Source organism: Ptychodera flava, chromosome 4, assembly GCF_041260155.1.
Source record: "Ptychodera flava strain L36383 chromosome 4, AS_Pfla_20210202, whole genome shotgun sequence".
NCBI lineage: Eukaryota > Metazoa > Hemichordata > Enteropneusta > Ptychoderidae > Ptychodera > Ptychodera flava.
Window position 1 is genome coordinate 20868817 of NC_091931.1, and position 18264 is coordinate 20887080.

General features: G+C 37.7%; 1 protein-coding gene across 1 annotated transcript; it reads left to right on the forward strand.

The window, feature by feature from the left end:
- Window positions 1–156: 156 nt before the first annotated feature.
- On the forward strand, window positions 157–16629 carry LOC139131154 (DNA-directed RNA polymerase I subunit RPA49-like). Its single transcript, XM_070697123.1, has 11 exons — window positions 157–270; window positions 3081–3202; window positions 6582–6658; window positions 7791–7929; window positions 10702–10852; window positions 11200–11292; window positions 11782–11878; window positions 14186–14325; window positions 15165–15264; window positions 15969–16091; window positions 16405–16629. Exons 1-11 carry the CDS (start codon window positions 213–215, stop codon window positions 16562–16564), a joined length of 1260 nt encoding a protein of 419 aa, XP_070553224.1. The 5' UTR covers window positions 157–212; the 3' UTR covers window positions 16565–16629.
- Window positions 16630–18264: the final 1635 nt, after the last annotated feature.

The following is an 18264-nucleotide window of genomic DNA, read 5'->3' on the forward strand; positions in this document are numbered from 1 at the left end:
GTCCGCCCCGAATCAATTAATGGAAAGTGAGGGTCGTCACGTGATATATAATGATAATGTAATCCGGAAGTAGTTATCGATGACCGGATAGGTAATAGAAGTCGTTTTCTGATTGGTCAGGATTACAGGTAATTTAACTTTTGTCCAATGGGGTTTCTTTTTCTTTACTGACATTGAACTTTGCACCCAAGGAAACAAGGACCGTAATCATCATGGCTGCTTGCATTCACCACATTGTACCACAACAACCACGAGATGAAGCAATACTAGGTATGTATGTAAATCAAGTAGAGAGCAATGTGTGCTTTGAGAGCGGTAACTTTTTAATGTCAAATTGAGAATAACGCTATTCAGATTTACCGACATAAAGCGAGGGGGATAGCTCTTACGGGGAATTTGTACAGATGTATACATCAGCACGTGGATCTCGCATGTCTATTATAAAGCTGTAGACTAGCTCAGTACTAGCTGGTAATGCGGCAGTTCATGTCATTGTCAACCCCACTCCCCCACCTTGGGGCATAGTGGGGGATTTGGAAATTAGTCTTATGAAATTTGTCAAATGCCCCACACCCTGGGGCGAGACAATCTGGAAAACTACCCAAAAACAAGTAAATCCCCCACATTTTCCGCACCCCACAGGGTGGAGCATTCATGAATTCTGCGCTTGACCTAGCTGCAAAATTGTAGCTCTACGGTGAGGCGGTCGGTGAGTTTTGGTTTTTGCGACATCGCTCACCAGTAGAGCTACAATGCCGAAGGCCCTGTAGCATACAAATAAGTGCGCCACACATGGCGCGGCATTTTCATGTAAAATCCCGCATATTTACTGCATTTGGTCGTACCGATTTATCACTACTGAAGACTAAACACTATACTACACTAACCTTGTCGTTTATGGGGTTTGGTATTAGCGCGAACACGTCGATCGCGTTCCATAAACATTGAGCATGTTTCTGGGAGCCGCCATTACCGGAAGTTGGTAATGGCGGCTCCAAGAAATGTTTTTGGAACGCGATCGACGTATTTGAACAAATACCAAACCCCATAAACGACAAGGTTAGAGCAGTCTACTGTTTAGTCTTCAGTAGTGATAAATCGGTACGACCAAATGCAGTAAATATATGGGATTTTACATCAAAATGCCGTGCCATGTGCAGCGTGCTTATTTTGTATGCTACAGGGCCTTCGTCATTGTGAGCGATGTCGCAAAAACCAAAACTCACCGACCGCCTCACTGTAGAGCTACAATTTTGCAGCTACACCTAACCGTGGCAATTGCTCCACCTCTCGGGCATAGTGTCATAGCAAACACAGTCTAATCCCCTACATTTGTCCCATACCGCCCAAGGTAGGGTCCCGCAGGGATTGACTGCTGCGTAACTACAATATACAATAGCTCGAGGTTTTACCTTGGGTTGTGAGTTGGATGTCTGCTTTTGCCGTCCAACTCACACCCCCAGGCAAGACCGTGAGCTGCTGTAAGGCAGCTAGGGTTGCCAGACACTTAGCACCAAAACCACCTAGCACCATACCATCTCGTCATGTACCATTTCACACCAAAACAACCTCGTACCAAAATCTCTTCGCCCCATGAGTCATGCTGCCCCCACACCATTTCGCCCCAAAACAAGGCCACTTCGCCCAGAACTATTGCCAACCGATAAAGCTGAAAATAACCAAGCACTTCCATCGAAGTTTTCATCACCTATCTATCATCATCCCATATTCCCATTTAAAGATCACTACATACCCTAGAGTCATAATAGAACCAGCCCAGTATCACCCTGTGGTGAGATGCATTTTCAATATTGATTGCATACTGGTATTTGTATGGTTTCAAAGGCAGAAGAGGAATCGGAGCATAACCTGTATTGATGTATGCTCTCAAAAAATTATCACTTTATGGGCTTCACAGCTGTACCAAAATTACGCTTCAATATTTCTTCATAAATATTTCTTTTCAGGTTTAGGTTCAATTTCCTTGTTGATCACTACCATTCTTTTATTACCCTTCTACAAATTTATTCTCTTTCACACATTTAAAAGTACTTTCATTGAACTTCTGTACATACAAGAGTGCAGCTATTGTTGTTCCCATTTGTGCATTTCAGTATATGTAACAATATTATTATGCAGAGCTAGCCATGAAGGTTCAATATAAATCATCAGTTTTTATCAACCTGCGTTCTGCTGAAAAGATATTCATTCTAAATCATATAAAAAAACCAAAAAAGTATTAAATTGAAAATAAATTGTTTTGTAAATAGAGAGGTGTATATTCAAAATGTACACCAACGGTGGACATATATTTGCCATGCTGCAAGAGACAATGTGCCCTATTAACATCAGGCAAGTGGCCAAATGCCTTCAGCAAATACATGTTCAGTCTAGTACTGATACATTTAATATTTCTGCACTGGTTTCTTTATTCAATACATTGTTGCCTCCATTATGGTGCTTTACTTAACGCTTTATTCTGGGAAGTAAGATCTAGCCTTAGGCTAGTGTCTGTTTCATTGGAAGTTTAATACATGTGGTAAGACTGAAGATTGGTGGACACAAGTAAATTTTGTCCAAATTGTTAGTAACCTAGGGAGCCCACTCATACCATCACTTATTATTGAGAGCTGCCCGTAGGAAAATCTGTTTTAGTTTGCAACTAAAAGAGTGTCCACTAATTTTCAGTCGTCCCAAACATTTTAACAGCAACTCATAAAGTAAAGTATACGAAACAATGTAAATATAACAAGTATTTGAATGATGAAAGAGTCTTGTTTTTGGATGAATTTATCAATGTACTGTACCTATTGATTTTTTACCGTTGGCCTGATGTATACGCCAAATCTAATTGCATTGTTAAAAACACAAAGAGATCCTTTCAACATTGTTTTGTCATCATTGATTCAGGAAGGCTTGGTTGAAATTCAACAATTGATTGTCCAGTTGTTGATGTACATGACCTTCAGATATGCCAATTGTTGAAAATTTGTTTTTTTTGTCTTGCAACAGTTAGTCGTTCCAAAAGCTTATGACATCACTATTGTTTACCTGTGTGTTGATTCCTTTCTGCCTTTCAGCCCAGTTTACCAATGGCAGACTCAATGTCACACCACATGGGCCTTCGCAAGCAGCACCTCAGTTTGGGTGTTTTGCCAGCACCAATGTACAAGATGTTAGAAAAAAGCACAGAAGAATTCTAGTGAGTGCAACAGTATAGTAATAAAGTAGTCTATCTATGAGACAGGTATTCAAAGCTAAATTAGTGACATGACTATCGCTAACATTGAAAAGAATTCTATAATTGTATTTTCGTCTATACCCTACTGTATGATATATCCGTTGCTTCTGAAAGTTCCTGTAGGATTGTCATTTTGTTAACCCAGGGCATTGGCATCCCATAGTTCTTCTCCAAGGTTAAAGTAGCATTGCACATAACATAGCGTATTTCAGTCAAAATCACTTTTTTGCAAAGATTAATTCCATTTCCATTAATTTGTTAATCAAAAAGTAAAATATTGGTTAGGGTCACCTTTTAGCTAGACAAGCAGTTGTAAGTTGGGTGAGAAAGAAGTGTAAATTTAAGCCAATTTATCTAAATCAACCCAATTTCCTAGCTTCTTTTTTCTCTTGTTTTCAACATTTCAAAGAAATTTAACTCTACTCTCATTGGGTCAAATTTTGTGAAATTTTCACATTATGTTCTTTAAATACCATATAACAAAACACTTTTGTTCAACAATAACATTCTGATATTTTGAATAAGAGTCATTTCAATTTTGATAACCATGACTAAAGTAACTTTTTTGAATGTCAGTCTTTCAACCCCTGCCATTTCAGATTGAGAATAGATAATGAAAAACAAAAGTGTTGTTTTTCTTGAGATATACTCTTAATTTCAAATGAGATATTAAACTTCATAAAGTACCGGTAGTATCAAGCTTTTGACTTGAATTATGATTAATACGAAAATTGAGGTTTTCTAGCTCAAATATGTATCCCCATCACCCTTCAAGTCAACTATTGCTACGATACTACACTTTAGATTCTCTGCTCTTTGAAAATATAGAATATGAGGGGTTTTCATGTCATCTTTGATAAAAAGTGTGTTTGTTAAGTGCAACGCCATCCTAAGTTAAAAACTACTTCTGTCTGACACACATTCCAGAGGGATACATGTATTTCAGTCATTTACGCAATAATGTGTTCATCCCATACCATAATGGGTACACAACATAATGTAAGAGGTGAAGCCGATCATATTATGGAGTGCAAAGTTTGCTTGAATCCATTATGGGCTGGGGCGGGGTACATTATTAGTCCCCACGGACACCGTCCGGGGAGACTTATAGGTTTGGTCATGTCCGTGCGTGTGTGCGTCCGTCCGTGCGTGCGTGCGTGCGTGTGTGCGTCCGTCCGTCAGTCCGTCCATTCACGCAGATATCTCAGAGATGCAAGAAACGATTTCATTCAATCTTAGTAAAAGCATTACTTCATATGTCATACAGATGCCTGTCGATTTGTTTTGTGATACGATCCAATATGGCCGCCAGGCGGCCATTTTATTACGATTTTTTCATGTACAGAGCCATAACTCAGGCACATTTCAACCAATATTATTCAAAGTTGGTACAAGGACATGAACCAATGTCATAGATATGCATGTCAATTTGTTTTGTGATATGATCCAATATGGCTGCCGTGCGGCCATTTTGCTACGATTTTTTCATGTACAGAGCCATAACTCAGACATGTTTCAACCGATTTTATTCAACATTGGTACAAGGACATTGACCAATGTCATAGATATGCACGTCGATTTGTTTTGTGATACGATCCAATATGGCCGCCAGGCGGCCATTTTATTACAATTTTTTCATGTACAGAGCCATAACCCAGACATGTTTCAACCGATTTTATTCAAAATTGGTACAAGGAGATTGACTAATGTCATACATATCCATGTCAATTTGTTATGTGATACGATCCAATATGGCTGCCGTGCGGCCATTTTGTTACGATTTTTTCATGTACAGAGCCATAATACTCAGGCATATCTCAACCGATTTTATTCAAAGTTGGTAAAAGGACATTGACTTATGTCATACATATGTACGTCAATTTGTTTCATGATATGATCCAATATGGCTGCATGGCAGCCATTTTGTTACAATTTTTTCGTGTCCTTAGCCAAAACTTGGGCACGTCTCAACTGATTTTATTCACCGATTTTATTCAAACTTAGTACAAGGACATTGACCTATGTCATACATATGCACATTGATTTGTTTTGTGATACAATCCAATATGGCCGCCGTGTGGCCATTTTTTCCGATTTTTTCATGTCCGGAACCATAACTCAGACATGTATCAAGCAAATTTATTCAAAGTTGGTACAAGAACATTGATTATACATATGTATGTCGATTGGTTTCACGAGATGGTCCAATATGGCCACGTGGTAACAATTTTGTTATGGTTGTTTCATGTCAAGAGCCATAACTCTGGCAAGTCTCAACTGATCTTATTCAAAGTTGGTACATGTACATTGACTTATGTCATACATGTATGTATTGATTTTTTAAATAGTAAGATCAAATATCGCTGCATGGCGGTGATTTTGTTACAAGTTTCTAATGTACAGAGCCATAACTCAGACATATTTCCACCAGTATCATTCAAAGTTGGTACAAGGACATTGACCTATTTCATACATATGCTCGTCAATTTGTTTCACGTCATGTAGCAGTAACATGTCAATTATTGAAGTTTCATAAGTAGGCTGATATGTCAAGAAATACTGCATCAAATTCATGAAACTTTGTACAGATGTTAAGCTCACATTGCTTTAACATTGAAAAAGACATTTATCAGTGTCATTTTAATTAATTTGTAATTGCATAAGTAATGAACTTTCTAATTAGGGTGATATAGCCACAAATTAATACAACATCAAATGTGATGAAACTTGATACAGATGTTGATCTCATAGTGTTGTAAATACTGCATCAAACTTTATGAAATATGGTACCAGTGATAATCTGTTAAGTGTTAGGATTGTATGCAAAAATGTTTTGCAACATCCTGTTGATTAATTCCTAGTTGACTCATTTTATGAACTTTAGGATGGTGGCCTACATTGGTTTTATGTTTTCATCACCATGGAACTCATTCTTTGCCATTGAGCACCATCTGTATCAAAGTATTTTTATCACAGACCTAATTAATGAAGAGGACTCTATCCTCTCTGAGGACATGTAATCAAAGTACCCATTAACAAGTGGGGACTGTGTCATCAACGATGACTTGTTGCTATTATTTTATACTTTTGGCAATGACAGTGAATTTGTAGATATAGAAAACATCTGTGGTCACAGTACTGGATAATCAAATACATCATCAGTAATAATCTAAGGGGATGACGTCACAAAATTCACTGTATTGACAAAGCTGTAATATGATTATGTACAATGCAAGTCTCAGTTGGAGACTGGTATAGTACACATTTTGAGACCACTAGAATCATCAGCTAGAGCAATGAGATTGTAATAGGCAATTGTTCTCTGTTTTCATGAATTCAGGCAGCTGAGACCGATACCATGGAGTATGTTGGATACAACTTTGGTAAAAATGCTTCCAGGAGTACATCTGTATGCAAGTAAGAATAACCAACACCACATACACAGAACATTAGACTAGCCAATATTTTCATCAATGAAGAAGGGTTTAGTTTTTAGCCGACTTATCTAAATAGTGAAAAATTCTTCCAATTCAAGATTCAAATAAGCCAGCTTCTGTGTTTGGGTGATCTGTAAACCTTTATTTAGATCTGATACACAGTTATCAGGATAAAAAGCTGCCAAAAAGAAGTGAATATTTTCACAAACTCTTCAACCTCGGTTGCCTCTATATATCATAGTCAAAGGATGACGTTTATTTTTCCACTCATTGAGGTCGTACACAAAGTTAGCTTGCACAAATGAAACTACAGTAGTTTTTGTGTACCCTGCCCCAAAACACCCTTCTAGTTAACTTGGATAAAGTTAACATGCATGGCCTGCTGGATGCTGTATCCCTTTCACTACCATGGTTTGTCCCAAGCCCATTGTTATGAATGATGATTTTGGACCAGTTTATTGGGAATTGGGGATTCATTTGACTTGAAAACATCTCCCAGCCATTATCAGAACTCTTTGGTACCATGTATTTTTGGTTAGCGTTGGTAAGCCAGTCAACATCACTTGGGTTATTTAAGCAATAAACCACACCCAGCGACGGTATACCACGAGATTTAGGCTAGTTCATGACATGTATGCACAAGCGATAGCGAGTGCATACATGAAGTGAACTGGTCAAAATCAAGTGGTATACTGTCGCTGGGTGTGGTTTATTGCTATTATATCATAACAGTATATTGGAATTCTAGCCTGAAATGTTAAAAAAGGAATTTTTCTCTATCTGAGAGCTCGCACATGTTACAATGATTCTATATTGTGAATATAGCATGGTATTTTCATGTCCCGACCAATCAGATCACTTTATTTGGGCCATCAATGTACTGGTATGATGTAATCTGGTGTTTTTACTAGATTATCCCATGGTATAACTCAGCAGTCATTTGAGTCACTGGCAGAAATATTACCAAAGCCTGCAGGTTGTTTACCGACAGAACGTATGTAAATCATCATGAAAGAAAAAGGACTGCCAGTCATTCAACTAAAACCTGTGTTTTTGCTAACCTCTGCTTCTTGTTTATATATCAAATGTTTCTGTGATGGTACTACTACTAGGTACATGGTGGGAGTATTGGATAAGAAATCTGGCAAAATGCAATTACACGATGCCCAGGTGTTCACAGTGAGACCCAAGGTACCAGGCAGTGAAGATCTGACACAGCTAGAAAGGAGAGAACTATCTCTGGCAGAGAAGGTACAAACCGTATGTCAATGAAAATACACAGACCAGGTCTCTACAAAGCGCTGGCAAACTGTTGTCCACTCTTGTATTAGCACATCCAATTTTGACATATACTCTTTCATGGTATCAATAATTCCATGCAGTTTTCATATAAATTTCATATATAGTCCCCGCGGACGAAGTCCGGCGGGGACTTATAGATTGGGTCCCGTCTGTGCATCCGTCCGTCCGTCCGTCCGTCCGTCCGTCCGTCCGTCATCAACAGTTTCTCAGACACTGCTGAACCAATTTCGTTCAAACTTGGCACAAAGGCATAGCACTATGACCTACAGATGCACGTCGATTTATTTTGTGATACGATCCAATATGGCCGCGAGGCGGCCATTTTGTTGCGATTTTTCATGTCTTTGGACGATAACTTAAACATCCTTGAACAGATTCTGTTCAAACTTGGCACAAAGGCATAACACTATGGCTTTTATATCCATGTTAAATTATATCACGATACGATCCAATATGGGCGCGAGGCGGCCATTTTGTTGCGATTTTTCATGTCTTTGGACCATAACTCAGACATCCTTGAACATATTCTGTTCAACCTTGGCACAAAGGCTTAACACTATGGCCTACATGTGCATGTCAAATTATTTTGCGATACGATCCAACATGGCCGCGAGGCGGCCATTTTGTTTGCGATTTTTTCATGTCTTTGAACCATAACTCAAATATCCTTGAACCGATTCTGTTCAAACTTTGCACAAAGGCATAACACTATGGCCTACATATGCTTGTCAAATTATATTGCGATACGATCCAATATGGGCGTGAGGCGGCCATTTTGTTGGGATCTTTCATGTTTTTTGATCATAACTCAGACATCCTTGAACAGATTCTGTTAAAACTTGGCACAAAGGCATAACACTATGGCCTTCATGTGCATGTAAAATTATTTTGCGATACGATCCAATATGGGCGTGAGGCAGCCATTTTGTTGCGATTTTTCATGTCTTTGGACCATAACTCAGACATCCTTGAACCGATTCTGTTCAAATTTGGCACAAAAGCAAAACTTTATGCCCTTCATATGAACGCCACTTTATTTCATGATATGATCCAATATGGCCGACAGGCATCCATTTTTTTGCGATTTTCTCATGTCTCTGAACCATAACTCAAACATCCTTGAACTGATTTTGTTCAAACTTGGCACAAAGGCAAAGCACTATGGCATACATATGCATGTATCAATTAACCTTGCGATAGGATCCAATATGGCTGCAGAACTGCCATTTTGTTGGAATTTTGCATGTCTTTGAAGCATAATTCAAAGGTCATTAAACCCATTTTGTCCAAACTTGGCACAAAGATCAAGCACTATGGCACACATACATGTATACATGTCAATTTACTTCGTGACATGTTCCAATATGGCTGCCAGATTGTCATTTTTGGATTTTTTTATGTCTTTGAGGCTTAATCATATGCAAATATTCCTTATCCAATGTTGTTGAGACTTGGTACAAAGATAAAGTACTATGGCATACTTATGCATGCTTACTAATTTTGTGCTACGATCCATATGGTCAATATAGACAGCCATTTGATTTCAATTTTATAAACATAGGTCACTGTCCTTCAATGGACTGATTTTGTTTAAACGTGATATGGCTGCATTCTTGTGCACATTAATTTGTTTCATTATATGATCCAAAATGGCTGATTACAACAACATACCTGATCCCATACCATTTCGAAAATTCCACCAAACCATGTGTATAGTATGTGCTGTCATGACACTAGAGGCAGTGAGGGCATCGTTATGTGTGATGTAATCAAAAGTTCCTTTAGTGGTCAACACCGGCAGAGATGAGTCTTTTATTGAACGTTCCTCAGATTACTTTATTATGCAAGTCACAGGCCTGATGCACCCGTTGCATCAATGTCATTCCACAGCTACCTAGACACCAAAGATTATAACAAAATGGACAAGCGGGGACTGTGTCATCAACGATGCAGTTGTCATATAAATTTTAAACTCCAATGTATGAGTGTTTATTGAGCATTCTGATCTTTCAGTTTTTTGGAAAGCATGTACAAAACTGAAATACATCCGGCAGTTGACTGACAGATAAGCAGGGTACACTGCAAAATCATGTTTACAGTATCTCTGTTTTCAGGGGCCTTCAAATGTTCAATATTTTGTTAAAATGTACTGTATGGAACATGTTGTGTTTAAGGATGTACGATCGGTACGCGCGCGTGGAATTTGTCACTCCCCATAGGATTACATTGAAATTTGCTGGAAAATCAATTTCTACTATTGTCATTTTCATGAAAATTTGCACAAAGCTCAGTCTAGAGAAATAAATAATAGTGATCAAATAAAATGATATGGTCACCGCGCTAACTTTTGAGATGAACAGCATTGAATTATTTCGTCCATAGAAAATGCATTGGCGAAAATATGTAAAATATGCTGACTCAGCATTTTTTCTCATAAATGGCAAAATTCATGGCCGTGTATCTCAAAACGAGCGCGGTGACCCCTATATTTTATCACACATTTTGATAATACTTACAAAGGAGAATCCAAAAATCGACAATTTAGAGAAATGACATTACTTTTAATTTTACCGATCGTACATCCTTAACTAGTTTTAACCAACGTGACCCAGTGGTGAAATATTAAGTTAGCAGGATAAGGGAGAAACACCCTAAATAAAATTGTAGGTGACTGTAAAATTAGTTATGGTGTTGGAAACATTGTCACATTTTTGTTAACAGGCTGATAATCTGACAGAAGTGTTCGGTGGAGCCAAGAAAAAGCGTGCCATGGAATCAAGGATACGAAATAAACTTGGTGAAGATGAGTTAGACCATGTGATGGGAGCTGCAATCCAACTTGCCAAGAAGCAGCCTAGTTTGGCACAGAACTGTAAGTGTAACTTCTTGTACTGTGTTGCAAGTCTGTGTATAAACTGGCAATCACCAATGGCTCTCCTGCCGTGCAACTTTGTGATGCATGATATATGTTATGAAATTTCATATTTTACAGATTTACATGATTTGAACATCAATATCAACAATCGTGATGATTTTAAATGCCTTGATGATGATGATGATGATGATGATGATGATGATGATGACAGATTTACATGATTTGAACATCAATATCAACAATCGTGATGATTTTAAATGCCTTGATGATGATGATGATGATGATGATGATGATGATGATGATGATGATGATTGTTGTTGTTGTTGTTGTTGTTGTTATTACAGATGAAGACTTCTCCAATAATGATGAAGTCAGTTTTCTTCCTCCGTTTGACAAAACTGCCAGCAAGCCAGAAGAAGTGTTCAAGCTACATGACAGTATCCTTCTTAGGTTTCAACTTTATATGAGATAGCTATCAAGCTGAGCAAACTTCTCCAGAAGCAAACAGTATCTCTTGATCCGTAATATTTTCCCAACCTGCTAAATGGCCACAGTATTTGGAGACTGCGTTTTGCTTTGAAAGTTGTGTGGAAATGTACAGGTTCGTACAATTTCACGTTGTGAAAATGTATCCCAACTGCCTTCTTTGTGTAATTACCTATCTACAAAATATTCAACTTTGTTCATCCAAATCTACATTTATCGTTCAAAGTGAAGTTACCAGGGTTTTTGTGCATTCTAGCACATTCTTCAGAACAAATTAACATTTATTTTAGCTGAATTGTTTTCATAATAAAATCTTGTGTAACCATATGGCTCCTGTGAAGAAGAGCCCTCGCCACAGTGTCACTTTTGAATCCATAGTTGCAGTTGGAATATCCATATTGTCCATCTCTTGACATGTTGTGGAATCCTTAACCTAGTAGTAATACGTCCATCACATCTGGAAATGCTCCAATCACCGGCCAGGGTGTTTATGGAGGCAAGCAAAGAAGACATTGAAGGCTGGAAATCAGACTCACAGTAAGGCAGAAATCAGTCAAATTAGTTCAAGTGCAGTTTCAATGATTTTTGACACAATGTGTGGTAGTATAGGAATGCAATAGAATGTAAGATAGCACTCAGAGTAGTAATACTTGTTTTACTGTGGTGGGTGATACAACAGCTTTTATTTAATTATGTTTAGTGTTCCGTGAAGTTTTTAGCATTTTTCGTTTGTTTTATTTTTTGTGTTTGTAAAACAAAGTTTTTTGTCCCACTCTAAAAATCAGGTTGAAAAATATCTAGTGATCGCTGTATCAACACACCCTGTATGAATTTTAGTCCGAACTAGAATTCATTCGTCAACAAGAACAATACATATTATACGCACTGCCCTATGTATGCAAGGCTAATGCTTTGTTAGTTGGCATTCTCTAGGAAGATATCACAGAAAATGTACCGGTACTTGTTTTCTTGAACAAGAAAAATGAAAATGTTTTTTAAAGGGACAGCGATTGACCTGTATCTGACACAGCAATCTTGAAGTCAGTAAATTATCCTAGCTGAAGACAGTGACTGAAATGTGTAGAAGGATTTGTGATCATCAATTACTGTCTTGTTCTTCCACTCTGCATAATGTAAAAAAAGTAATATCACAGATGAATAGTGCAACTTACACCCCCTGACAGACACTATGAAAATCTTGTGCTTTGTCACTGTATGCTCAATACAACAGATTTCATTAATTTTATCAAAAATATGGTCATACATCAATAATATTAATGATAATAACATGACAATAATATATCATAATAATTATCATAATCATAATGAAAAAAGTAATATCTGACATCACAGTGTCCGATCTTATTCCATCACTGTCCTCTGTCATGTCTATGTGACTAGTATTTGAACTCTGTGTAGCTAGCCCATTTGTATTGACTGTACGTCATGTACTCAATGTTGAATCTGAAACGCTGTCTTGTACCATTGATGTGCAGTTTCTTCAAAGGCTGCACAAAAAGGTTGTTGATGTTACTCCAAATGGTGCCCTTAAAAAGCATAAAGGTGAACGTTTGTGGCAATGTGACCTGGCACATATATCTTATTTCAGATTGGTTTTAAGCCATAACGGGAAGTGACAATGGAACTCCAGTTGATCAATGGTACGATGTTGTGTCTAACGGTACCGTGATTGACGGATTGATATACGTCGTAGGTTCTTACTGTGATTTTGTGCCAGCAGTTCTCTCTGTACTCTGACCGACGTGTTAAAATACTACATGAAGCACATGAATTTAATTTACAGAGTGACTGTGGTCAAAGAATTTGTTGTACAGCAACAGTACCCAAGAGATGAATTATCTTGACTCTAGGTTTTGATTAAGTATTATGGTGATATCTTTCCAAAGTTTTGTAAAATTACACTCATACTCCCCCAGACAGCAGACTGCAGGTGTGGCTTTAGTGTGCAAAATAGTGTCAAGATTGAAGATACCACAAAGAATTAGACTTGCAGCAGACACATTAAATAAACTCAAAGGTCATATGAATATACAATGACCTGAATTAATTAGAGTCATTTTACAGTGATAAAGCATTCTGTGTTTGGTCTTCTGAGAAGGCATAAAGAATCTTACATAAGGCAGAAAGCTTTCCAAAATTGTAAAAAGTAAAACAAGTGTATAGACTGATAAGTAATGATTGGCTTCCTATTTTTTTCTTTGTGCATTTCAGAGTGATCTTTGATATCTGTAATTGTGCCATATTTTGTATGGAGGGGCCCAAGTGTCTTGCAATTCTAAAATCCTTGATTCAACATCGCAGACATTGCTCACTTGATACCGTGTCTATTCTGTAGTCCTTTAAGATGGAATATGCTTCAGGGACAGATATTCAAATTTTCACACTACTTTTTTTATCTACCACTTCTGTGGGCTCATTTTTAAACCTCTATCTACCAGGCTCCATAGACAAGCCATAGAAATACATACAACTTGGGAAAATCAAAATTTATTTTTTCCTATAGAGTTTTAAACACATAATGGAAGCCATTTTGAATTCCAAAGATCGGTATTAAAATTTAAGGTGATTTGTTTCTCTAGACTGGTACCAAAATTTGCAAAGTGACCACTGATTTTTTTTCTTGATTTTGAAAAACAATTGTTGAAAGTTTCATTGGGGAAACTTTAAGTCTCACTTTTTAGGACCTTCTGCCTAAGTCATCCATTTCTAATCATGCATAGCATAATGTTTGACTTCCCATGGTAGTTTGCGTGTAATAGGAAATCCAGCTAATATGTTCTTGTGTAGATTTTCTGACAAGTTCGGTTTCCTTTTTTTCCTAAGGTATCCATCGTACATCCTACGTCACCTTAGAATATTGCCCAGCAACATGGAAAAGAAGGAGCATAAAACTAGTTGTCTGATGTATCTTCACTATTTGTTGATCTTGTTTCATGCAAAGGCCAAAGATTTCAGTAAAAAAGGTATGCTCAATGCAACGTTATAGTTTAGAGCAATATTTTTCACATGACATCAAAAACATTTGGTTGTTGCGGGCTAGTCATTTTATGCAAAATCTTGTACTTTTCTCCCTGTATACAAAGAGACAAAGACACGGAAGAACTTGCCATTTTATACAGGAGAAACACAATTTCTGGTGAATCATTTACAATAGGGCTGTACACAAATGATGTCATTGTTCTCTCATTAATATACAAAAAAATAAATATTTGCCGGCATTTTTAGATTACACATTTGCAAATTAGGCATGCAAAAATGATGGAAATACATCTATTAAAGTAGGCGACTGCTCTTGTAACAGTGAATACTAAAAGACATTAACAGCTCAGACTACAAGAAGCTGCAACAACAGCCATTAATTATGCAACACTGACACACTTTGTCCACATTTCAAGCAGCAGTGTCTGATGTCGTGCACAGTCAGCCATATTCAATAACAAATCTGTAACCTGTAACCACAAACAGTGCTAGTTCATTCAGTATATACCGGTATCTTTTTTGCATAATATTACCAATAGCAACTATTATTTGAGCCGTGATCATTACGTCTGCATAATGTGCTTTCCTGTTGATAAAAAATCAACAACATCATGTTTATGTGTGTCAAAGAATAACCGAAATGTAAATTATGTTACAGTGAACAATATGGAAAACCATGGGTTTCAAATTTCAGTCCACTCAAATACACATATGTATCATGCTTCCTGCCCCTATGAAACTCATATGACCCTTAACTTAAGTGAAGGCATACCTGGTCCTTCAATATTTGAAAGCTGAAATGTAAAACTTTGTTTTATTTCAGAGTTGTTTCCTGTTGACATTCCAAAAGCAGTGGGATTGTCAATACTTGATACATTTACTCTGTCAGCTATCAATCCAAAGTCTTCCGGTAAACCTTTAAGGTAAGGCTGTGTCTTCCTGTCGTCAATTCCAGAGTAAAATCTTTCAAGCTGAAGGTCAGTTTATTCTAGGCTGAGATTGAAAAATACAATTCTTTTCTCAACTTTAAATTTGACACTTTTTAAAAATGAGACTATACCTTTGATAAAGATAAGAAAAAGTAGGTGGGCATTAACATAGCCAATCATACCATGCCAGTGGTGGCCAGTAGATGGTGTCCCGTTTGATGCAAAACTCTTTATTGTGAAAGGTTCATTGGCGTGTCGTTATGGAAATATTTCAAACTCATGACACCTTGCTTTGATGTGGTCTTCTCCAACCAGCTGTCTTGCCTCCTGAGATAATATCTACAAAATACCTGCATTTGTCATGTTTAATTTTTGATCTCCAGCGTACACAGCACAAAATCTACCAGCAGTGTTTCTCATGCAGTATTTGTTGTTCACAAATTTTGCTCGACCAGAAAAAAGAACTACTCCAATTAGCTCTTTTTCTTCAATGTTAATGAGCAAGAATGGACTTTGTATACATACCACATTGAGATCTGTGGTGGCAAATTGTCTCATCATTCAGTACTTCCACAGTCAGAGTTTGCCACAGGGTGACATCAAAACATTTTGCATCAATTTTGTGTCCCCTACCTGGATCACATTTCATCTGTGCAGGTGAATATCTGCGTAATATTTGACTTCTACTTGTCCAACAGATACATGCCTTCCAGACTCAAAGACAAGCTACTGTCATATATCATAATTCTGTCCCTACACATTGATGACTTTGAAGTCAATCTTAATCAGCTTCTACCCGACCTTAGGATACCGTCAAGGAGGTATGCCACAACCATCCGATACTTAAAGGAGTCCACACCTCGAAATTGAAAGACTTGACTCATATTTTCTCAAGGAATCTGTTAACCAATCCCTTTTCAAATCAAGAAGAAAGAAGAAGGGGTTATCATGCAAAATTTTGAAAGCTATTTCTTGTTTGCTTCAAACACTGAATTTCCTTTGAGACAAATGAAAAGAATGGCAAATTCACATCTTCTCAGACTTCATGAGAATGGATTACTGTTACACTTGCATTATGTGTCGCCCCGCAGTAAGAAATTCACCGTATGTTTTCCTTTTTTTTTCCTGATTCAGATGTTTGAGCCACATCAGCACCATTGGTTGCAAAGTGCAGACAAGCAAAAGAAAGACAGTACTGGGCACTGAGACAGCCAGGGTAGTGACACTGCCTGTACCATTCAAGCTGCCGGACCAGGCCCAGAGATCCAGAAAACGACACAGGAATGACCTTTGACAGCAATGTTTGTCAACCGTCATCACGTCATTTTTCCACCGCCCCAATAAAATGAGTAAAACAAATCCCAAAAGAGTGTGGTTTCTTATACTGTATAATCTCTAGATAGTTTTTGGAGTTTCAGATTTGCGTAATGAAGTGCTATTACGCAGATTTTATTATTTCTCTTTATTTCAGACTAAATATGTCCATAGAATTTTCAGTACAATAATAAATAAATGTATAGATAAATATCATAATACAGTTTGAAGAAGTGACATTTTAGTGATACATTATCATGGTTACAAAAAAACCATAATGCAAAGGTGATTTTTCCAACATCTTGCGGAGATCAGAAATGAAATACATGCAGATTTATCACACTCAACATAATGTTTGGGATAACAAAGTTGTTTATCACACTCAACATAATGTTTGGGATAACAAAGTTGTTAACTCCAGATCTATATCTGCTGCAATGTTCCAATCTCCCTGAGAAAACAGTGAGGAACTTTGACTAGCAGCTTGTGTGGCCACCAAGCTGTGTGGCAATGATTTCGTCCGCAGAGGTAGTGAAGGAAGATTGAATGTAGATAACGCATTTGATGTATTGTAAACCACCAGAATAAGTCGGTGTTTTCCTAGGGCTATGTCTCCCTGTAATATTGTAACAAAAAGGGACTTGTCAACTTCGCTATCCTGAATGTAATGTCATGCACTGTAATGGATCTGCTGATGTGCAGCTCGCTCGGAAGGTTATGTCTGATTTGTCGATTGCCACTATTCACGGCAACTTAGGGAGTCTTACTCTACAACTCATGTCCTCTATCTACCTTTTCTCTCAGCATCTGTAGCAAGGCTTCACACACTCTCATCCCGCCAAAAGTAATTCCATGAATCAATCAGCCTACTTCTTTTATAACATAGTAGATCAGGGTACACTGTATCCAATTTGACCAGCATATTCTCTCACAGGATTTCGAGGTGATTCCTGTGACGGTAACATGAGTTGACTGTGCCCTGTATTATTATGAGTTTCCACTAGGCATACCTTTAATATGAAGTGCGAGACCTTTTAGATAAACTGTTCAGTTCTCTTGCCTCTATGTCCAAAACTTCCATCAAGTGATCGGTCCAGAAAATCTCACGAAACGTCCAAGTTAAAGTTTTGCCATACTGTAAAACAAGTTTCACTCAATTTGTATCCCACCCCCACCTACCTGAACGAACAAAAAGCTATGAGAGAAATGCATATGCGTAATAGATGACAAAAGTATGTATGATTTAATGCTGTATCCACAAACCACAATTACTGCAGGTAGAAATCTTTCTGGTCGTTGATCTGCAGACTCTGAACAGTGAAAAAAGCCTCAATAGTGTGTGAATGAAACAAGTACAGAATGTGTTCATTTGAAAACCATTTTATCAGAACTGTAGTTATTTTCTGTGTCCTGTAGTGTGATGATGTTACTTTTAGGGTATAATGACACTGAACACAGGTCACATGAAAAATCCTTCATGCAACATGTCTGCAACTTCAGCACGAACGTCTAAAAAAGATGGGTTGAGTGAGTAGACCCGTTGAGGGCAGTATACTGAAGTGTGTGCGAACCTTCAGTTTACCTGTAGAGTTCGTTCACATTGCTTATGATGACAATTGAATCATACAGGTGTAGGTGCTAATGTTCAAGCATGGAGCTAGAAACGAGTTGCTCTCCGAA

Bases quoted from the DNA above. Each gene is read 5' to 3' on its own strand.
- LOC139131154 (XM_070697123.1), top strand. From the start codon at position 213: ATGGCTGCTTGCATTCACCACATTGTACCACAACAACCACGAGATGAA. The intron at 271-3,080 runs GTATGTATGTAA...TCTGCCTTTCAG, and splicing joins ACGAGATGAAGCAATACTAG to CCCAGTTTACCAATGGCAGA. The intron at 11,879-14,185 runs GTAAGGCAGAAA...TTTTTTCCTAAG, and splicing joins GGCTGGAAATCAGACTCACA to GTATCCATCGTACATCCTAC.